The 23,847-nt window shown below is 38.7% G+C and overlaps 1 protein-coding gene across 4 annotated transcripts in view; it reads right to left on the minus strand.

Annotated features, from left to right (window-relative positions):
• Window positions 1-1,095: 1,095 nt before the first annotated feature.
• RNF168 (ring finger protein 168) overlaps window positions 1,096-23,847 on the minus strand; it is a 45,344-nt gene continuing 22,592 nt past the window's right edge. For 3 of the 4 annotated variants that reach the window (XM_032336572.1, XM_032336564.1, XM_032336580.1), the window contains exons 4-7: window positions 21,096-21,275; window positions 18,082-18,203; window positions 7,966-8,047; window positions 1,096-3,953 (exon numbers count right to left, since the gene is read on the minus strand). In XM_032336572.1, the coding sequence (XP_032192463.1) occupies window positions 2,997-3,953; window positions 7,966-8,047; window positions 18,082-18,203; window positions 21,096-21,275 (1,341 nt within the window). In that variant the 3' untranslated portion in view covers window positions 1,096-2,996. The remainder of the gene's footprint in view (window positions 3,954-7,965; window positions 8,048-18,081; window positions 18,204-21,095; window positions 21,276-23,847) is intronic. The other variant, XM_032336588.1, reaches the window with a different exon arrangement.

Here is a 23,847-nt window from a genome sequence, read left to right on the forward strand (position 1 = left end):
CCTATCTTTTCTTTTTTTTTTTTCAGGTGCCCCTATTTGCAACATTTTTAAAAAAAGATTCATCTATTAATTTGAGAGAGAAAACGCGTGTGCAAGCAGGGATAGGGCAGAGGGAGAACCCCGAGCCAACTCGCTGCTGAGCACAGAGCCAAATGCTGGGGTCAATTCCGGGACCCTGAGATCATGACCCGAGCCTAAATCAAGAGTCCATCACTCAACCAACTGAGCCACCGGGGTACTCTTATCTTGCAACATTTTAAAAACATGTAAATTTTGACTAGATGATATATTTGGTATGACTGAAAATTCAAAAAGTAGGAAAGAACACAGAGTGAAAAGTCATTCTTCCACCCTTATCTCCCAGCCACAAGGTTTCTCGCCCTGTTGGCAACATTTATTGCTTCTCTTTCTAGACATTTTATGCAAATACATGGATCTATCTTTTCATATCAGTAACGTGGTTTTGTTGTTGTTAATTGCTATATAACAACTGTACCATCATTTAATATCTATTGATGTGACATTAAGGTTTTTTCTAAGCTTATTATTATAAACAGTGCCATACAAAAATATTTTGTACATGTCATTCTACACACATGTAAAGGCAGCTTTAGGAAATTCCTAGACATAGAATTGCCCAATTCAGAATTGGGGTTTTAAATTTTCTACTGATACCAACCAATACATAAGCTTGCTTATTTCCCCATACTCTTGCCAAGATTTAAACACATATACATACACAAAGCAAAACAAAAAAGCACCTTTATCTTAACTAATGTGAAGGGTAGACAGATGTATAAACACGAGTATAAGTGACATTATGCATCTTTTCACACACTTAAAAGACATCTGTATTTCCTTTCCTGGGAACTGTTTCTTGGGAACAGTTCTAATTTTCCTTTTGAGTTATTAGTCATTTTCATAATCTATCGGCAGATCCTTGGTACAAAGGAAATGAGCTCTTCACGACAAATTGCATCTACTCCCCGCCCCTCCGCCCCTCCCACCATTTGCCGTATTTTCCAATTTTCCATTATGGTGGTAATTTTTGTTATGCAGAACTTTTTAATTTTAGGTAGTTAATTTTTATTTTTCAATTGTGGTAAAATACATGTAATAGTCTTAATTTTTATTATTTTAATTTTCAGATTCTCAACCTTTGTATAGTTCTAGTGCTCCCTGAGAAGTTCAATATTCTCCTATCCCTCCACAAAAATGAGAGGAATAAGTAGCAATACACTCTAATGACTGACACAAAACATTTATTCGTTTCTAATGAAAAGAAATGTAAGGTAGGACTACCAGAAAAACTAATAGAGAAATTAAAATTTATCTTAAGGTCAGGAAGATGTCTTCACAAATGAGTGGTTAAATGCAGAAATCCTATATATGTCACACTATTTTCACCCCTTTTTGGTCATGGACTATTCCAGAAAAATTTAATTACACAACTTTTGAGGAGTTCTAACAGTGTCTGCCCTTAAGTGAAATTGCTCTTAGAAAAATATTGATTCGATGAGAAGACAGATTTTATCATGTTTTGGTTAGTTTCTGACTAGACTTCATTTTAGCACAATCATTACTCAGAGGGCAAACACTTTTTTCTTTTTTTGAGAAAGAGCAAACTAAATTTTAAATTAGCATCAGAATTCTACCCATAATTACCCAATCAATATTGAAATAGATGCCATTAAGTATGCAAAGATTAACAGAATTTTAGTTACAAAATTTGGAGAAAAAATCTTAATAATGTACAAAAATATTGACAAATTTAAGCTCGAATTAGCTCTAGGATGTTTTATTTTTACTTCAAAAGGATGGACAACTAGAGATCAGCAGAAATGCTGTTAAAACTACTATTTGCTTAAAGTTGTTCATATCAATGTAAAAAAAAGATTAATGGTCTGTAAGTTAAATTTCACAAAATGAAATCACTGCCTTCTGATTTAACTTTCAAGGGTAAGACGGCAAAACCCAAGTATCAGACTTTCTTTTCTGTCGATAAACACATATAAAAGTCAGCATCAATACAAATGATAATATAAGGAAATAAACACATGGTTATATCTCAGGTCCCACAACAAAAGATATTATGATATTTAACTCTCCTATAGTAAAGTCCTACCCCACCCCCAGAATAGCAGATTAATAAAAAGGTGACATTCCTAAATTTCAGGCAATTTAGCAATTGATTTTGATTTTGACACCAGATACTATGGCATGAAAAGCTTTAAAACCCCAATGTTTTCCATGTCATTTAGCAAAGAGAGGAGGGAGAACCCTCTAATAAGTGTCACCTGCTACTGCATCCCAGGCCCAGCTTCTGGTCACTCATTCCATTCCAACGCTTTCAATCAATCTGCTCCACTGAGCCGCACCCCAACTCTTCAACTCCCTTCGCATTAAGAGCCTAGTTTCCTTTCTGTCAACTAACTCCTAATTCTCCAGGAAACTCTTGATTTTTCTGATTTCACATTGATCACAAACCATTTTAAATCGAAGAAAATGCTATAATGGTTAAAATAATTAAAGTGGAGATGAAAACTAGATTCCTTTAGTGTTATGGGAGATGCATTTCAAGTGCTCTGCAAATATATGGGAAGTAGCAAGAGAACTTACCCTGCTGGGTTCCTAACTACTTGGTATGTATCATCTCACTTTGATTACTAGTTAGGACACGAAGGGAAGCAAAGGCTTTTGTAAAACATGCATTTCTGGGGAACAGAATGGCACTTGAAGATTTCTTCGGAGCTCGCCAAGGCATTCTTATACCCATAAGGATCGTCAAACTTAGTACACCACAGTTATTAAAAAAGCAAAGGATTGGGACTCCTGCTTACCACAGTTTGGCAGAAACACATTTATACATTCCTCCCTCATAATCATGCCATCCTTTATAGACAATGGGTGTGACCATTACAAAGAGTCTCTCTATGAAAAAAGGCTTCCTAATCCATCCATTTGCTAGATCATAAAAACCTCTTTCTCCCCATGCATTACTTTGTATACCTCTGAAACATCTGGAAAATACTTTTCTGTGACTTACTAGGCTGTAGGGAATTAGTGCTTTTAGATACATTAGTATTATCTCTAGAAGAATTTGGCATCTTTCTCCCATTAACATTAACTGAATGTTTCAACTGGATCTTAAAAGACGGCTGCCAATTTTCATTTTTCGAGCCTCTCCGAGATTTGGAATGCTCTGTATCAGTCTGTCTTTTGAAGTTCCTGTCTTTGGAATTCTTCCTCTGTCTATTTAGCAATCTGTCTGGAGGTGACGACGTAGGACGTAAATGATACTCATCTGGGGATCCTTTCTGCCGGTTTGGCTTCTTCTGTTCTTTATCTACTTCTTTCTGAAGCTGTAACGCTAATAACCTATCCTCTTCTTCTTGTTTATGTCTCTCAAAAAGTAAGCGTTCCAAATCTATCAGTTTTTGGGTAAAGTTGATTTCTGCTTCCTCTTGGTCTGAGGAAGCTTCGGTGAATGTTTTCCTTCTTTTTGCAGAAACGCACGGATCCCTGACTGCTTCAGACAAAGATTCTGGGTTTTTTCTTTTGGAAATATCCTTACTGATAGGTAGGCAAGACTCTTCATTTTCTGTCGTAACTGTATTACTTGCAGTTATCTGTGTCGTACCTGATACAGTGCACCCACTCTCGGTTTTGCCATAAGGCTTAGCTGCAGCTTCTCCAGAGCAGGGAACGCTGGCTTCAGGTCCTTCATGATTTAGGACACATAACTCTTTATCATGATTGGTTGGTCTCATTTTGACTTTTCCTTCAAGGCACCATTCTCTGCCACTGGCACATAACTGAGGCATAGGGGACTCTGAAGACTTTTCACCTTGTTCTTGAATTTCCATGCATATTTGTGGAGAAAGTGTTGGCATATCTTCCTCAATTTCTGTATCTTGCCATGTAGGGCTCTCTACAACACTACTGTCAGTTTTCTGTAGAAAACAGAGAAAGACTGAAGTGAACCGGAGAAAAACATCAAGTCACAATACCGAAGTCTACTCTCTGAGTTTTCACAGTAAGATAGCATCACTACTAATAAAGCATATTAGTTCTTTTTTTAAAAAGATTTTATTTATATATTTGTCAGAGAGAGATCACAAGTAGGCAGAGAGGCAGGCAGAGAGGGGGAAGCAGGCTCCTTGCTGAGCAGAGACCCCCCCGATCCCCAATGCAGGGCTTGATCCCAGGACCCTCAGACCATGACCTGAGCTGAAGGCAGAGGCTTAACCCACTAAGCCATTCAGGCGCCCCAATTCTTAATAATATTTTTATTCTGTGTGCCAATTTAGATAAGGGCACTCCTTCATTTTCACTCCCATTAAAACCTACAAACTAGATTTTGGATATAGCCAATAAGCTGGCACCAGGACCTAACCTCTCTTTTTCACCTTATAAATTTCCTCTAGGCCATGGATTTTTAGCCCCTTTTTGTGCCATGGACTCTTCACCTTTCGGCATTTTGGTGAAGCTTACAGATCTCTTCTGAATACTTTAAAATATAAAAATAAATCCATAGGATTACAATGGGAATAATTTGTACTGCAACACAATTATTAGAATGTCATTCCTAATGCAATGTGCAACTATTAATACATTAAATAATAAGATCTACTGAGGCAAGTCTAATCACTTGTAATGCTGAAGTAGGGACAAGTAACAATATTTTAAGAAACCTGCCACTTTAACATGATAAAAACCTGTGCTTTCCACTGATGATGACCAAAGGCACAGCTTTTGCTAATAGTATTACAGTTTGAAGTCTACATTTGTAATTAAAGGAATGAGAGTTGAGGTGAAAGTAAAGATAAACCTTTCCTTCCATTTAAGTTCATATGTACTCTCTGGATTCTAACCACAGACCCAGGCCTTAGGTTAAAAAGCCTTGCTTTAAAAAAAAAAGAAAAAAAGAAAGAAAGAAAAGAAGAGAAGAGAAGGAAAAAGAAAAAAAGAGAAAAAGAAAAAAAGAAACCCCTGACTTTTGTCAGTATTATTTTTCTTTTCACTTATAGGTCTTAGGTAAGTAAATACCTAGAATTAGTTTTGACCACAGAAAAGCCTTAAGAAAGGCTTTGGTGAATATTTGCAAATGATGTATCAGATAAAGGGCTAGTATCCAAAAATCTATAAAAAACTTATCAAATCAACACCCAAAGAACAAATAATCCAATCAAGAAATGAGCAGAAGACATGAACAGACATTTCTGCAAAGAAGACATCCAAATGGCCAACAGACACATGAAAAAGTGCTCCACATCATTCGGCATCAGGGAAATACAAATCAAAACCACAATGAGGGGCGCCTGGGTGGCTCAGTGGGTTAAGCCGCTGCCTTCGGCTCAGGTCATGATCTCAGGGTCCTGGGATCGAGTCCCGCATCGGGCTCTCTGCTCAGCAGGGAGCCTGCTTCCTCCTCTCTCTCTGCCTGCCTCTCTGCCTACTTGTGATGTCTCTCTGTCAAACAAATAAATAAAATCTAAAAAAAAAAAAAAAAAAAAAAAAAAAAAAAAACCACAATGAGATACCACCTCACACCAATTAGAATGGTTAAAATTAACAAGTCAGGAAACGACAGATGTTGGCGAGGATGTGGAGAAAGGGGAACCCTCCTACACTGTTTGTGGGAACGCAAGCTGGTGCAGCCACTCTGGAAAACAGCATGGAGGCTCCTCAAAAAGTTGAAAATAGAAGTACCTGACAACCCAGCAATCACACTACTGGGTATTTATCCTGAAGATACAAACGTAGTGATCCAAAGGGGCATGTGCACCTGAATGTTTGCAGCAGCAATGTCCACAATAGCCGAACTATGGAAAGAACCTAGATGTCCATCAACAGATGAATGGATAAAAAAGATGTGGTTGGGGCGCTTGGGTGGCTCAGTGGGTTAAAGCCTCTGCCTTCAGCTCAGGTCATGATCTCGGGGTCCTGGGATCGAGTCCTGCGTCGGGCTCTCTGCTCAGTGGGGAGCCTGCTTCCCCCACTCTCTCTCTGCCTGCTTCTCTGCCTACTTGTGATCTCTGTCTGTCAAATAAATAAATAAACTCTCAAAAGAAAAAAAAGATGTGGTATATATATATATACACACATATACCTGTGGTGTATATACACACACACACACCTGTGTGTGTGTGTGTGTGTGTGTGTGTGTGAGAGAGAGAGAATACTATGCAGCCATCAAAAGATATGAAATCTTGCCATTTGCAATGACGTGGATTGAACTAGAGAATATTATGCGGAGCACAATAAGTCAATCAGAGAAAGACAATTATCATATGATCTCCCTGATATGAGGAATTAGAGAGGCAGAGTGGGGGCTTGGGGGGTAGGAAAGGAAAATATGAAACAAGATGGGACTGGGGAGGGAGACAAACCACAAGAGACTCTTAATCTCAGGAAACAAACTGAGGGTTGCTGGGAGGTCGGGGGGGGGTGGTGCGGGGAAGAAATAGAGTGCCTGGGTTAAGGACATTGGGGAGGGTATGTGCTACAGTGAGTGCTGTGAATTGTGTAAGACTGATGATTCACAGACCTGTACCCCTGAAGCAAATAATACATTATACGTTAATAAAAAAGACAGACAGACAGACTGGCTTCGGTGAGAATTTGCCTCAGAACAAAAATTACTCCTTATTGTTAGAGACCTTAAATCTATTCTTTTACCTATCTGCTTTGCCTTTATCATTTCTTATAGCATTTCTTACAAACCAGTCCCCTTTGGACTGGATAAATTCAGGGTTGCTTACCTGCTTTTGCTGTGAATATGAACACAAGTAGGACAAATATCCCTACACTACAAGTCCTCCTCCATCCTCAGTTCTAGTATGAGCCAGATCATCTGGACCTGAATCTTCCCTCTAGCATCTCTACTTAAGGGACTGTGCACAAGTCTCTTATCTGTGTGTGCCTTAGTTAATTCTTAACTGTAAAATGGGCACAAGAATGAATACCTACCTTAATAGAGTTGGTGCTTGTGGTGGACACTGAAGAAAATAATACACACATTATCTGGCACATGGTAAATGCCAATTAAATGACAGGTTTTAAACTACCTAGCTGAGTTTTTAAAAGATCTAGGAGGCTCTTAGTAAAGGGTTAACAAAACATCTCTGTAGGAAATCAACCTTGGCGTCAGCTCACATTTCCTAGTTCTATTTTCCTAAAAACCTGATAAAGGTGCAATGTCACCTGTTTTACTAGGCCACATAGCTTATGGTAAAAATGATTTTACTGGTGAACTGCATCTGTACTAGGAGAACTATGATGATCTATAAGCAACCAATGGGAAATCAAGTCTTGGGGCTTCTGTAAGTGACTTATAACTCTTCTGACCCGGTACGTTCCTTCCCAGGACCCCTGGAGGCTATACCCATGGGTTGTTACAATAAATAACTGACTCTTAACAGGGAAGAGGGCTTCTAGGGCCTCCCCATTCTCTGCACTGTCTCATTTCCAGGCTGTCACTTAGGAGCTCTACAGTGAAGGTTCTTGGGGCACAGATACGCCTACTAGCATGCTTTGTTTCTTATCCTCTAATTTTCACTGACACTGAGGCTGATACCAGGTGTAGCCTATTTGGTTTTGTAAGTTTGATTATCTAAGCCAGGCATCCACAAACCATGGCCCATGAACCAAATTCCGCCTGTTGCTTGCTTCTGTAAATAGTTTTACTTGATTAAAGCCTATTTGTTTACGTACTGTCTGTGGATGCTTTCACTCGAAAACATAGCTGAACAGTTGTGACAGAGTCCATAAGGCCACAAAGATATTTACTATCTGGCCCTTTAGAGAAATTTGTTGACCCCTAGTCTAGGGGAGCCTAAAATGACTAAGGAAGGGTATTCCCTATATTACCGTGACTATAAAGAAGTTAGGAAACTACAAGTATTAGCAACCCATAGCGTTAGTAAATCTGCCAAAGGAAGAACATCTTTAGCATCCACATACCTTAGACATGCAGTTCTTTGGGCTTCCTTGTAAAATTTCAGACTGCGATGCTGACCCGAACTGAGATTTAGGTGACAAATACCTTACCAAAAAAAAAGAAAAAAAGATTTACCAAAGTTTGAATGCTTTGACAGACAAGTGGCATGTGACCACTATAATAAGCCAAATTACCTATTTACATGAAGACTGTCTGATCTGTTTGGCTGATTTGATCACAAAGAGTGTATTCTAACTCCTTGTCTCAGGTATTTTGGCCCAATACAAGAGCAATACTTAAAAGGCTGAATATTATTATATTTTAGTGAAAAACAGCAGCAAAGGAAATAAAAGTCAAATCTAAATATTTAATTCTCAATAAACATCGGAACAACACAAGACTATAAAGTCGTTCCAAACGTAATGTACATCATGTTTTAAATCAGGAGAAAAGAGATATTTCTTTTTAACGCCAGGAATTCCGGCTGTTTACTACATTTTTAATGTTTACCATTGGGAAAGCACTCATGATTAGATTCTCTACCACTCTTGTATAGAGATTTTGTTAGATACACATTTTGTATCAACTATCTGCCTAGAAAAATACAGATACATCAATATATCAGCATAAGGGTATCTCAAAACATCTAAGCATCTTTAATAGGCTGTCTGCCACAGAAAACATGGAAGTTTGTAATATGATGAAAAAATACTGTAAAACAAAAGGGAGTAAAAGGAGATAGTAGGTATATTTTAAAAACTGTAAAAAATTCAAACACATATATAACTATGCTTAAAAATGGCAAAGATGTCCTAAAATGTTGCCTGCCTTCAAGTGGTGGTAACTTTGGGTGATTTTCAAGGAGTATCTAGCTGTTATTTTTATAATTAAAGAGAACAACAGAAAAATATCTGAACTGCAAATAATATGTAACACCCTAAGTTCCATTGTGTCCAAAGTATCAATTAGCATGTGGAACAATAAAATAAAATAAAATCTAGACAAAGATATCATTTAAGAACAAAGAATAATATCCCTTATAGATCAGAGTTGAATCAAAATTTAGTTGAATCAATCTAAATACTTACTCTGCAAACTAAGTAAAAGAACTACCTTTTTTTTTTTCTTTTAGGTTTTATTTATTTATTTGGCAGAGAAAGAGACAGGGAGAGAGGGAACACAAACCAGGGGAGTGGCAGAGGGAGAAGCAGGCTTATGGCTGAGTAGGGATCCCTGGGATCATGGCCTGAGCCAAAGGCAGAGGCCCAACAACTGAGCCACCCAGGTGCCCTAAGAACTACCTTTTCAATCAATAAGAGAAAACAGGAGCCCAGGTTTAGTCTCATTAATTAATTAATTAATTAATTAATGGGAAAGCGTGTGCACGTATGTGCACGTGAAGGGGAGAGGCAGAAGGAGAGGGAGAAAGAATCTAAAGCAGCCTCCATGCCCAGCATGGAGCCTGACCTGTGGGACATGTGGCTCAATCCCACGACCCTAAGATCAAGACCTGAGTCAAATCAAGAGTTGGATGCATAACTGACTGAGCACACCTAATCTCATTTTAGTTTTGTTTCCCAAAGTTGAAGAATCCTTCTGCCAAAGCTGGATATTAGTTATCAAAATAGAATTACTACAGCGTAAGTTTTTTTTTTTTTTTGAACTCCATAAGCAGAGAAAATGTGACCAGATACTTATTCAACATAATCAGGAAAGATTGATGAACTATCCCAAATATTTTTTACGATAACTGGGTAATGTATGAATACATGCTCATTCTAAAAAAGTACAGAAATAGAGATAGGACATACATGCTACTATTCCTTTCCATTCCTATTTGCTTTCTCATATGTAACCAATTTTTAAAAAAAATATGATTTCTATATAGTACACACTTTTTTTTTTTAAAAGATTTATTTATTTAACAGATGACAAGTTGGCAGATAGGAAGGTAGAGAGAGAGGGGGAAATCCCCAATGAGCAGGGAGCCTGATGCGGGGCTCAATCCCAGGACCCTGAGATCATGACTGGAGCCGAAGGCAGAGGCTTAACCCACTGAGCCACCCTACAATATCTCTTTTTTAGAGGCGCCCCTACACTATCTCTTTTTTAAAACAATCATATTCTTCTGTGATTTCCTTTTTTCTCACTTATGTCTAAAGATCTAAGTATATATATGTCTATCTCATGAAAACAATTAATTTACAAGAAAATAGTTGCAAAACATATGTAAGAATCATAATACACTGTGGTTCAAGGAGGGGGATACTGACTGGGAAAGGACACTAGTTAACCTTTTGGAAATACTCTGTAGCTTAATCTGGAAGATGCTTTATATGTAGTTAAAAATTCACCAAAACAACACTTAAGAATAGTGTACTTTAATATATGTATGTTACAATTTTTTAAAAGTTTTAAATCTTTATATAAAAGCCCTTATACTTGGGGCGCCTGGGTGGCTCCGTTGTTAAGCGTCTGCCTTTGGCTCTGGTCATGATCCCAGAGTCCTGGGATCCGGTCCATGTCAGGCTCATGCACTGCAGGAGCAGTGCTTCTGCTTCTCCCTCTTCCACTCCCCCTGGCTGTCTCTCTGTCAAATAAATAAAATCTTTAAAAAAAAACCAAAAACATGGGGCGCCTGGGTGGCTCAGTGGGTTAAAGCCTCTGCCTTTGGCTCAGGTCATGATCCCAGGGTCCTGGGATCGAGCCCCACATTGGGCTCTCTGCTCTGCGGGGAGCCTGCTTCCTCCTCTCTCTCTCTCTCTGCCTGCCTCTCTGCCTACTTGTGATCTCTGTCTGTCAAATAAATATAATCTTTAAAACAAACAAACAAACAAACAAAACCCCCAAAATCCCTTATACTAATCACCTAGCTTAAAGTGAGGGGAGGATCACTTATTTTAACATCCTTTATGGGGCCCCCTCTTTGTCCCCTCAGAGACTCGACTACCCTGAGTTTTCCCTTACCTTTTTTTAAAAATTATTTTATTTATTTATTTGACAGAGATCACAAGTAGGCAGAGAGGCAGGTAGAGAGAGGGGAAGGGAAGCAGGTTCCCTGCTGAACAGAGAGCCTGTTGTAGGGCTCGATCCCGGGACTCTGGGATCATGACCTGAGCCGAAAGCAGAGGCTTTAACCCACTGAGCCACCCAGGCGCTCCTTCCCTTACTTTTAAAAATAGTTTTACCATACCTTTGAATCCTTAAACATGTATTCCTTAGTACTGAAGGATTTTGACCTTTACATAGACGGAACCATACCACATGTATTCTATAACCTTTTTCTTCGCCCATTTTCATGATTTATGTGTGTTATTCTCAGCTAGATTCATTCTGACTGTTGGATAGTATTCAGTTCGACTTGGGGACATCTGGGTACTTCTGCTCTTTGCTATTATGAACAGCACTGGTGGGAACATTCCTCTATGTATCTTCTAGGGTTTCTTTGGCATCTATGCCCCCAGAGTTCTAGAGTATCAATCTTTTACACTTCCACCAAACACAGAAGTGCTCCTTATTGTCTACGATACTTAATACTGCCATAAAGCTATTTTTTTCCAATAGGATGAGTGTGAAATGCCACCTCCCTGTGATTTTAATTTGTGTTTCCTCAATTACTAATAAGGTTCAGTATCTTTTCAAATATACATTAACTTTCAGGTTTCATTTACTATGAAGTCAAAGTTTTTACCTATTTTTCCTACTGATTGTTTTCTTACTCAGAGGTGGGTATTTCTTTAATAGTACATTACCTTTTCTCAGTTAAGTAAGTTAAAATTTCTTCTTTTTTTAAGCAGGCTCCATACCCATCATGGAGCCCAGCACAGGCCTGAATTCACTCATGAGATCAAGACATACCCTGAGATCCAGGGTCAGATGCTTAACCTACTGAATCATCAAGGTACCCCAAGTTAAAATATCTTAAAGATAGAAGATCACCATTTTATCCTCTTAAAGGTATTTTGATAGAAACGTTCTTAATCTTATAATCTAATTACATGTTTTGCTCTTTAAAATTTCCTTCCCCAGGATGCCTGGGTGGCTCAGTCAGTGAAGTGTCTGCCTTCGGCTCAGGTCATGATCCCAGGGTGCTGGGATCCAGTCCTCCATTGGGCTCCTTGCTCAGCGGGGAGCATTCCTCTCCCTCTGCCTGCCACGCCTCCTGCTTGCACATGTTTGCTCTCTCTGACAAATAAATAAAATCTTCTCAAATAAAATCCTTCCCCAAAGATAATCTCCTTTATTATCAGTCTAAAGTTTCATAGTTTCATCCATCATAATTTTTCTACACGGTATGAGTAGAGATCCAAGCTCATCTTTTCCTTATATAATCAATTGTCCCAACAGCATTTATTGACAAATTCATCCTTCTGAACAGCTAAAGAGCAATGATGACTACTGTACTGGTTACCCAAAGTACCTCAAGACTTAGTGGTCTAAAACAACAAATATTATCTCAGTTACTGAAGGTCAGAAATCCAAGGGCAGCTTAGCTGGGTGGTTCTAGCTCAGGATCTCTCATTAGAGTCTAGGGAAGATGTTGATCAGTGATCTAAAGGCTTGACTGGGGCTAGAGGATCACCTTCCAAGAAGGCTCACTCAAAGGTTATTCTGAGGTCCCACTTCTTTATTGGTTGTTGGTAGAGGGCCCCAGTTCCTTACCACAACAGGGCCGCTAAATTTTCCAGAGCAAATAATCCAAAAGAGAAAAGTCATATGTCTTTTACAACTTAGTCCCCAAATACCGTTCAGGTAATTCTATGTGTATACTTAAGTCCAGCCTCTATTCAAGGGGTGAAGAACTGGGCTCTGTCTTTTTGGGGGAAGAGTTTCAAAGAATTGGTGGGCATATTTTATAAACACCAAAGCCCTCATGAAGGCTGCAAAAATAGCTGTATTTCTAAACTACTACATTGCTTCATTTTGTTTATCCATCCCTGTGCAAGTATCATACATATTTATTTATACAATTTAAAGCATCCAACTCTCCACCACACATTTTCTCTCTCCTTGGTGGTATCTGAAAGCCCTTTCTCTTCTATACAAATTTTTAAGTCAGTATGTCAAGTCTAAGAAAAGGTTAGAATTGTGACAGATGTCAAAAATTATCAAATTGGGATGCCTGGTGGCTCAGTCAGTTAAGCGTCTGCCTTTGGCTCAGGTCATGATCCCAGGGTCCTGGGATCAAGATCTGGCATCGGGCTCTTTGCTCAGTGGGGAGCCTGCTCTCCCCTCTGCTTGCCTCTCTCTGTGCTTGGGTTCTCTCTGTCTCTCTCTGACAAATAAATAAATAAAATCTTAAAAAAAAATTTGGACTGTGATTTCAATTGCACTGAAATCTGTTGGTCAGTTTGGGGAGATCTGACATTTAGCATTATTGTAATATTAGACATCTTCCAATTCATGAATCCTGCACATTTCTTTAATATGATAAAATTTTTATAATATTCTCCATAAGGTCTTACAGATTTTACTATAAAATTTTTTCTAAGGACTTTTTATTTTCTAATGCTATAATAAACTAAATCTTAGTTAAAGTTACATTTTCAACAGAACTTTTGTACAGATTTTATATCTACCAAACTTGCTAAACCCTTATTTTTTTTTTTTTTTAAGATTCTATTTATTTATTTGACAGAGAGAGACACAGGGAAAGACACAACAAGAGAGGAAACATAAGCAGAGAGGAGTGGGAGAGGGAGAGGCAGACTTCCCGAGGAGCAGGGAGCCCGATGTGGGGCTCGATCCCAGGACTCTGGGATCATGACTTGAGCCGAAGGCAGAAGCTTAACAACTAAGCCACCCAGGCACCCCACCCTTGTTAATTTTAAAAATATATCTCTGAACTCTCAGATTTGCAATGTATTTTCTATATTCCATCTCTAATAACAATGGTTTCTTTTCCAAGCTCATATCTTTTGTTTCCTTTTATTATCTTACTGTGCAGACTGAAATCTCTAGAACAACACTGAACAGACGTGGTAAATAACAGACCACTCTTGTATTTTCCTGTTCTTAATGGGAATAATTTCAATTTCCTACCATAAAGTATGCTATCTGGTATAAATTTTCTAGCAGATATTCATTAACAGGTTAAGTTTATTCCTATTCCCACTTTGTTAAGAATTATCATTCCCATGCTTTTGATATTGAAACAGTTAATGGGGGCACCTGGGTGGCTTAGTGGGTTAAGCCTCTGCCTTCGGCTCCGGTCATGATCACAGGGTCCTGGGACTGAGCCCCACTTTGGGCTCTATGCACAACAGGGCGCCTGCTTCCCCCTCTCTTTCTGCCTGCCTCTCTCCCTACCTGTGGTATCTCCGTGTGACAAATAAAATCTTAAAAAAAAAAAAAAAGAAAGAAAGAAACAGTTAATGGGTTAATAGTTAATACGTTAACATTACATCATCATATAATATTAAGTCAGTAATATATTCCTGGAATTGCCATTTTAAGTATATTCTTGGGCCACCTGAGTGACTTGGTCGGTTAAGCATCATACTCTTGATTTTGGCTCAGGTCATGATCTCAGGTTCGTGATACAGAAAGCCTTGCATTGGGCTTTACGCCCAGCACGGAGTCTGCTTGGGATTTTTGCCCCTCCCTCTTCCTTCCCCTCTGTTCCTCCCAGATTGTGTACTTGAACTTTCTCCCTCTGTCTCTAAAATTAATTAACTAAATTTAAAATAAAGTATTTTTTTACTTTCAGCCTTTCTCCCTTTTCTGATATGGCATTTAAGGATTTCTAAATACTTGAGTCCCCTCCCAAAAGTTTAGATGTATAATACTTTCAGTTTTATTATTTCCATCGAGATTTCTTTAGCCAAAGAATTACTCACCAGTTTTTCTTAATTTTCAAACACCTGAGTTTGTTAATCATTTTAAATTTGAGACGAAATCCATATAGCACAAAATAAACCATTTTAAAACATACAATTCAGTGGCATTTTATGAAGTTGTAAAACCATCACCTCTATTTCGTTCCAAAACATTTTCGTCATTCCCAAAGGAAACCATGCATATGTTAAGCAGTAACTTCCCCCATTCCCACCTCCCCAGCCACTGGCAACTCCTAACCTGCTTCCTATCTAGCTATTTCATATAAATAAATAAAATCGTATAAAAGGCAACCACTTTGTATGGCTTATTTCACGGAGCGTGTTTCTGAGGTTCATTTATGTTATAGCATGTATCAGTATGTCACTCCTTTTTAGAGCTGAGTAAATACACTGTTGTATAGCTTATACCACATTTTGTTTATCTATTCATTCTTCAATTGACATTTGTGTTTGTCCATCCTTTGGCTGTTTGAAGTGCTGACACAAACAGCTATGTACAGATATTTGTTTGAATTCCTGCTCTCAATTCTTTTGAATACATAGGTAAGAGTGGAATTGCTGGATCATATGGTAATTCTTTAACTTTCTGAGGAACTTCAAATTGTACCACTTTACATTCTCACTAGTAACTGTACAAGATTCCAATTTCTCCAATCCTTGCCAACACTGATTTTCCTTTTTTTTGGATTACAGGCATCCTAGTGGATGTGAAGTGGTATCTAATCATGGTTTTCATCTGCATTTCCTAATAATACTAATCACTAATAATACCGGGAATCTTTACATGTGCTTACTGGCCATACGTATATCACTGGAAAAATGTCTATTCACGCCCTTTGCTTATTTTGGAACTGGACTCTTCGTCTTTAAAGTCATAGAAGAGGGCGCCTGGGTGGCTCAGTGGGTTAAGCCGCTGCCTTCGGCTCAGGTCATGATCTCAGGGTCCTGGGATCGAGTCCCGCATCAGGCTCTCTGCTCAGCAGGGAGCCTGCTTCCCTCTCTCTCTCTCTCTGCCTGCCTCTCTGCCTACTTGTGAACTCTGTCTGTCAAATAAATAAATAAAATCTTTAAAAAAAAAAAAAAAAAAAATAAAGTCATAGAAGAATTCCTTAATATAGTCCAGAGATTAGTCCTTATTTGCTCTTAACTTTGCTTTAACTTTAATCTATTAGTTTCTTAATCTCTTCAATTTCTGCTTTTAAATTCATCTGTCCATTTTTAATTTTTATTTTTTTAAGTTTTTAAAAAAAATTTTATTTATTTATTTGACAGACAGAGATCACAAGTAGGCAGAGAGGCAGGCAGAGAGGTGGGGGAAGTAGGTTCCCTGCTGAGCAGACAGCCCAATGTAGGGCTTGATCCCAGGACCCTGAGTTCATGACCTGAGCCAAAGGCAGAGGCTTTAACCCACTGAGCCACCCAGGCGCCCCCCATTTTTAAATCTCTAGTCAATTTTTTAAAAAAAGATTTGTTTATTTACTTATTTATTTGACAGACAGAGATCACAAGTAGGCAGAGAGGTGGGGGAAGCAGGTTCCCTGCTGAGCAGAGAGCCCAATGCGGGGCTCGATCTCAGGACCCTGGGATTATGACCTGAGCCGAAGGCAGAGGCTTTAACCCACTCAGCCACCTAGGCTCAGTGGGTTATCTTTATTTTTATCTTTATTTTTTTTTCTTTATCTTTATTTATCTTTATCTTTATTTATTTCAAAGTATGTATTTAGGTACATGAAGATCCATTGACAGTTACATCCCTTAAGCAGAACAGTATTACATCGATATGAAAAATCTCTGCTTTTCTCTTAATGGTTTTGTCTTGATTTCTACTTTGCAAAATATCAGCGTTAATAATATTGATATTGAGACATCAATTTTTCTCTCTTAATAGCAATCTCCTGTTTTAACTGCCCCCCAAATCTCTACCTCCCTGCTCCAAAATGAAAATTTCTGAGTTATGGAAGGACATAAAATTACTTGCACATATTTACTCAATTGAGCCAAAACCCCTTACATATTTTTATTAATTTATTTTTAAAATAGGCTCCAGGGGTACCCAGGTGGTTCAGTGGGTTAAAACCTCTGCCTTCGGCTCAGGTCATGATCCTGGGGTTCTGGGATCAAGTCCCCTCCGTGGGGAGCCTGCTTCCTCCTCTCTCTCTGCCTGCCTCTCTACCCACTTATGATCTCTTTCTGTCAAATAAATAAATAATATCTTTGAAAAAATAAAATAAAGTAAAATAGGCTTCATACCCAATGTGAGAACTGAACTCATGACCCCGAGATTAAGAGTTGCATGACCTACCTACAAAGTGAGCCAACCAGCTGTCCCTATTTTTAAACTCTAGATTGTGGTTCTTAAATGTTTCCAATTGTTAATTACTATGGGAACGCTTATATCCTCATAAAATCATGAACTCTACCTGCTCCTGGGGGGGCATTATGAGGAGACTAAATCCACTCCACTACAGACTACCTGACTCGTGCTTTTTGTATAGTAGAGAAAAAATATAGTGCATAAACTGAGGGGATAAAAGGGTGGGGGAATGACCTAGATGGCAAGTTATAAACTATCAGTGAGGATGATCTTATATGAGACTAGCTTTTCTCATTTGAATCTAAACCAGGGGAAAAAGGAATCCAAGTAGTTAATTCTGAGAAAATAGGAACATGAAAATCCTGAGCTATCAAGATAAAAAAAGACTTCAGGGACACCTAGGTGGCTTAGTCAGTTAAGCATCTGACTCTTGATTTTGGCTCAGGTCATTATTTCAGGGTTGTGAGAGTTAGCCCTGTGTCAGGCTCTATGCTGGGTGTGGAGCCTGCTTGGGATTTTCTCCTTCTCCCCTTGCCTCCCCTCCACCCCTCTCTTAAAACAAAACAAAACAAAATAAGGCTTCACATCTCTCTTCATGCTAACTAGGCATCTAAGCTATGTAAGCTGCACCCTTATTTTCACTTTACATCAATCTCCGACCTTTGGAGAGTTTTCATGCAAAGTTCATGGACCAAATCTTAACCATCAGCCGACTAAATGAGCAAAAACACCAGCATACAGTAAGTGATCAATAAATAACTGACAGAGGCACCTGGGTGACTCAGTCAGTTAAGTATCTGACTCTTGATTTTGGCTCAGGTCATAATCTCACAGTTGTAAGATCAAGCCTCATATTGGGCTCCACTCTGGGCATGAAGCCTGCTTAAGATTGCCCTCTGCAACCCTTGTCTAGGCACACACGCTCTCTGTTTCCCTCTCTCTCCCTCTCTAAATAAATACATACATATATATTCATGTTCACTTACTTATGAATATCTCCAGAGTTTGTTTGTTTGTTCTTACTTTTCTTTTGAGACTTGGTTGTGACTGTATCAGATTTTCTGGAATTCAAGGGCGAAGCCAAGACACTTCCATCACTGAAATTGTTCTTCAACAGAAAAAGCATAACAAACATTATTTTAAAAAATTGTAATAAAATAAGCTATTATTTTAAGTTTTTTTTTTTTTAAGATTTTTATTTATTTATTTGACAGATCACAAGTAGGCAGAGAGGCAGGCAGAGAGAGGAGGAAGCAGGCTCCCCACTGAGCAGAGAGCCCAATGCAGGGCTCGATCCCAGGACCCTGAGATCATGACCTGAGCCCAAGGCAGAGGCTTTAACCCACTGAGCCACCCAGGTGCCCCAATAAGCTATTATTTTGACTAATTCAGAGTCCACAACACAATTTTTCAGGAATTATGCTCACATTTAAATTCTACACATCCTTTGAATTATATGAACATGCAGAAATTAGTATAAATAGGATTATGTCCATCCAAGTTGGCCTACATTAATTATTTTTACTTTACATTATAAAGCACAAAGGGCATGATGATACTAATAACCCTTATTCTGGGGCACCTGGGTGGCTCAGTGTTTTGGGCTGCTGCCTTCGGCTCGGGTCATGATCTCAGGGTCCTGGGATCGAGCCCCGCATCAGGCTCTCTGCTCCGCAGGGAGCCTGCTTCCCTCTCTCTCTCTCTCTCTCTCTCTGCCTGCCTCTCTGTCTACTTGTGATCTCTGTCTGTCAAATAAATAAATAAAATCTTTAAAAAAAAAAAACAACCCTTATTCTAATGAATGACTTCATATAATTATAATTACCTTAATCTATAGGGGAAAATTCAAAGACTGTGGATATACTTGGAATAAAAGGTAATTTTATGTAAAAGTGATTTAATTTAGGGATTTAAGAGCATACCAGTATCATAAATATTTATATGCTATACTAGTCTCATAAGCACTACTAGAAAAATTAATATACTTCATGGTATTACACAATTGGCCAAACTTTCTCAGGTAAACCTAGAATTCTTTTAAAATATCAATAGATCTACTCTTAAAATCTCTGTTTAAAACAAGAAGGTTTAGGTTTTTTGTTGGTGGTGTTTGTTTTTTTTTAAAGATTTTATTTATTTATTTGACAGACAGAGATCACAAGTAGGCAGGGAGGCAGGCAGAGAGAGAGGGGGAAGCAGGCTCCCAGCTGAGCAGAAAGCCCGATGTGGGGCTTGATCCCAGGAACCTGGGATCATGACCCGAGCCGGAGGCAGAGGCTTTAACCCACTGAGCCACCCAGGCGCCCCCAAAACAAGAAGGTTTAGAAAAGACTGTTGACAGATAAAGATGACCCAAAATTTTCCTCTTTAATGTATTTTCTTACCTATGTCATTTATTTATTTATTTGACAGAGAGAGAGAGAGAGACAGTAAGAGAGGGAACACAAGCAGGAGGAATGTGAGAGGGAGAAGCAGACTCCCCACTGAGCAGGGAGCCCAATGCAAGGCTTGATACCAGGACCCTGGGATCATGACCCGAGCAGAAGGCAGACACTAAACAACTGAGCCACCCAGATGCCCCTGTCATTTGCTGTTCTATTGATCAATGTCTTTTATTTAATTTCCTGATTATGTACCTTTTCAAAATTATTCTACTAAAATTTTAAAAAGAAGAAATATATGAAAAAGGGCAGGGGTGCCTGGGTGGCTCAGTTAGTTAAGCTTCTGACTTTGGCTGAGGTCATGATCTCAAGATCCATGTTAGGCTCCGTGCTGGGCATGGAGCCTGCCTGGGATTCTCTCTCTCTCCCACTCCCTCTGACCAACCTCCCCACCTCTAAAAAAGGGGGGGCATATAATCTAAAACTTAGGTACACTATTATGAATAGTATGCATCTCAAAAAAAAAAATCCCAATTCTGAATATACTTTGTTTTGGTAAGTGCATTTTAAGATACTTGTTCAAAAGCAGAGAATTGTTTTTAGAGGTTCTCAAACCTGAATGTACACCAGGCTTCCCCAGATGTCTCTGGGAATGGTATTCCCCAAAACCCATCCTGAGAGATCTGATGCAGTAGACTTAGAACAGATATGAGAATTTGTATTTTAAAAGAACCCAGGTGATTCTGCCAGGTTCATTCAAATCACTGGGTCCCACTGTACTCTCAAGTCTTAAAAGTATGTCTTATCATCCTTCTATTCATTTAGTAATTTAACTATAGCAAGATAATAAAATCCAGGTCTAGTGTGCTACTTAAAAATTAAATGTGCTTCACTTTCAAAAAGTGATTTGCATCCATGCAATGGAATATTATGCCATTCTTAAAAAGAATTAGATAAGACTATATGTATTCACAGGAACAATCTCTAAGATATGTCAAGTGAAAAAAGGCAAGGTAAAACAGTGTGACTGATAATGTTCTTTTTAGGTGAGTAAGAAAAAATAAACTGTTAGTAGTGCTAACCTTTGGGGCAAGAGACTAATGGAACAGAAATGAGAATACAGAGATGGAAGGGGAGAAAGGAACCTTTCACTTCGAATAGCTTTCCTATATACTCTGAATTTACTAACATGTTAAAAACACTTGTTTACATATACTTCAATCAGAGCAAATATATAACATGCAAAAAACAACAATATACAAAAAAAGATTTGTCTTGTTGAAAAATATGTCAGAAATTGCTTCCACTCATGGTGAAAGCTCTTTGAAAACCATGTTGTCGGGAAGCCTGGGTAGCACATTTGGTTAAGCGGCTGACTCTTAGTTTCAGCTCGGGTTGTGAACTCACGGGTGTGAGATCTAGCCCTGAGTCAGGCTTTGTACTCAGGGTGGTCAGTGTGAGATTCTTTCTCCCTTTCCCTCTGCCCCTCCCACTCATGCTCTCTCTCTCAAATAAGTAGATCCTTTAAAAAAAAAAAAAAAAGAAAAGAAAAGAAAGAAAACCACATAGTCTAAAGCAATAGGAACATTAATACTTCAAAGTTCTCTCCTAAAACTTACAATATTAATGCTTAGTTTTCTTGCTAGTTCTTCATCACTTTTCAGTTGTTCTTCCATCTCTCTTCGCCTTTTTTCTGCCTGTAGTTTTTCCTCCTCTTCCTCCTCTGCTAATAATTTCTGTATGTATTCTTCACTGGCTTTATTTTCTTCCTCCTTACTGGCTTGTCGCTCTGCCTCCACCTTAAAAATGATTAATAAAGAACATATCTCTGAACTTTTTAACATGCATGCAACATTCCTTTCTTTTTATTTTAAAGTAGGCTCTATGTCCAGTGCGCAGCCCAACACAGGGCTTGAACTCATGACCCTAAGATCAAGGCCTGAGCTGAGATCAAGAGTCAGACGCTTACCCAACTGAACCACCCAGGTGCCTCTATATTTGTAATATTTTTTTTTTTAAGATTTTATTTACTTATTTGAGAGTGAGAATGAGCAGTGGGAGAGGCAGAGGGAGAGAAAGAGAGAGAAGCAGACTCTTCCCTGCTGAGCAGGACCCAGCTACTGGGCTTGATCCCAGAACCTGGAGATCATGACCTGAGCCAAAGGCAGACGCTTAACCAACTGAGCCACCCAGGCACCCCTATACTTGTAATATTTCTTAAAAAGAATAGTAAAAGTAATAAAAAAGAACAAATTGGCAGGAACAAAATGTTTCAAATGGAGTACAAATCTGAAGGCAAATTCCTGCAGAACAGATCAAGAGGTCTCTTCAAGGAAGCCTTCCCCAGTCAGTCCAATAATATCTTGATCAAACTCCCATTCCTCTTCATCTCAGTCATAGAACACTTTCAACTACACTGTTTTAATATTTGTGGAAATGTCTCTAGGTAATACTTTTCCTTGGTTAACTCAATGCTATATGCTTACTAACTTAGGCCGAGGTTTCTGAACCAAATCCTAGCCAAGGGGATAGAATGATAAAAATTGACACTAATAAGGGTCTAACTGTGAAGCTAGGAAGAATACCTCAGGCCTAGGGCAGGAGTGGAGTGGCTGCCGAAGAACCACAATGGTGATTATGTAATTTACAGATGGGGAAACAGAGAAAAGCAGTAACTTTCTTAAGATCATTAAGTGGCAGAGTGGAGACTCAAACTCAGATGCTAAGACTTAAGGCCATTCTTGTGGTCATTTAAACAATTCCTGAAAGAAATAATACAAGAATCGTTTTAGAAATCCAAAGGATTTGACTCAAGAATAAGCCCTTGATCTAGTTCAAGTGTTGGAGACATAAGGGAAAGTTTGTTGAAGACTAAGTTTTCTTGCTCCTAATGAAAGTCATTAGGAAATGACTGCTGCTTCTTCCTCTGCATGTTGTGTATGCACTTCAAGTTCAAAACTGTGCAGCCATTTTGCTATTAGCCTTAAGTTAAAGTAACTGACAAAGTTAACAAAGAAATGGAGCTGGAGCTCTGAATGAACTTCTGGAATTCCAGTTAATTAAAACCTTCTTATGTAAGGTAGTTTAAGTTGGGTTTTCTTTTACTTCTAGTCAAAAACATATTTACAGAACCTGTTCTCACTACATTGTTGAAAGAACTAAATTATTCCTTTAATTGCCACACAGGTACCCCCTTACTTAAGGGAGGCACAGTTAGTTAAGCGTCCAACTCTTGGTTTCAGCTCAGGTCATGATCTCATAGAGTTGTGAATTTGAGCCCCATGTCGGGCTCCAAGCTCTGTGCAGTCTGCTTGAGATTCTTTTTCCCTCGCCTTCTGCCCTTCCTGCTCATGCTCTCTCTCTCTCTCTTAAATAAATAAATCTTTATTTTAAAGATAAAATATAAAAATACTTTATATTTTTTATAAAAATATAAAAAAACCCCTCACTTAAGAACAGTGCTTAGACCATGTTAAGTTAACCATCATAATTATTTAATTTAAAAAAAAATTTTTTTTTAAAAGATTTTATTTATTTGTCATAGAGAAAGCACAAGCAGGCAGAGTGGCAGGCAGAGGCAGAGAGAGAAGCAGGCTCCCTGCTGGACAAGGAGCCCGATGCGGGACTCGATCCCAGGACCCCAGGATCATGACCTGAGCCGAAGGCAGCAGCTTAACCTACTGAGCCACCCAGGCATCCCAATTTTTAAAAAATTTTTAAAAGATTTTCTTTATTTATTTGAGAGAGAGCATGAGAGGAGAGAACATCAGAAGAAGCAGACTCCCCATGGAGCTGGGAGCCCAACATGGGACTCGATCCCGGGACTCTGGGATCATGACCTAAGCTGAAGGCAGCTACCCAATCAACTGAGCCACCCAGGCACCCTTTAATATATTTTTTTAATTTATTAGAGAGAGAGCAAAGTAGGGCAAAGAGTAGAGGGCAAGGGAGAAGCAGGCTCTCCGCTAGTCAGGGAGCCCGATGCAGGACTCGATCCCAGGACTCTGGGATCATGACCTGAGCGGAAGGCAGATGCTTAACCAACTGAGCCACCAGATGCCCCAGCCATCATAATTATTTTCGGTCTTCTGGAACTTGCATGGTCCAATACAATAGCCACTAGCAACAGGTTGCTACTGAGTAATTAAAATGTGACTAGTCCAAATCTATACTGTAGTATAAAATACACAAAAGGATTTGAAGACCAAGTAAAAAATAACGTAAAAACTTTAGATGTTTATACTTTATATAATCAAGTCTTAATTATGTATAGTCTCATATATTATTATATAGTTAATGAATATAATTTTACATAGTATGTTTTATATTAATTACAAGTATTTTGGGTTACATGAAATATTTAACCGTGTT

The sequence above is a fragment of the Mustela erminea genome, chromosome 1 (genome assembly GCF_009829155.1).
Source record: "Mustela erminea isolate mMusErm1 chromosome 1, mMusErm1.Pri, whole genome shotgun sequence".
NCBI lineage: Eukaryota > Metazoa > Chordata > Mammalia > Carnivora > Mustelidae > Mustela > Mustela erminea.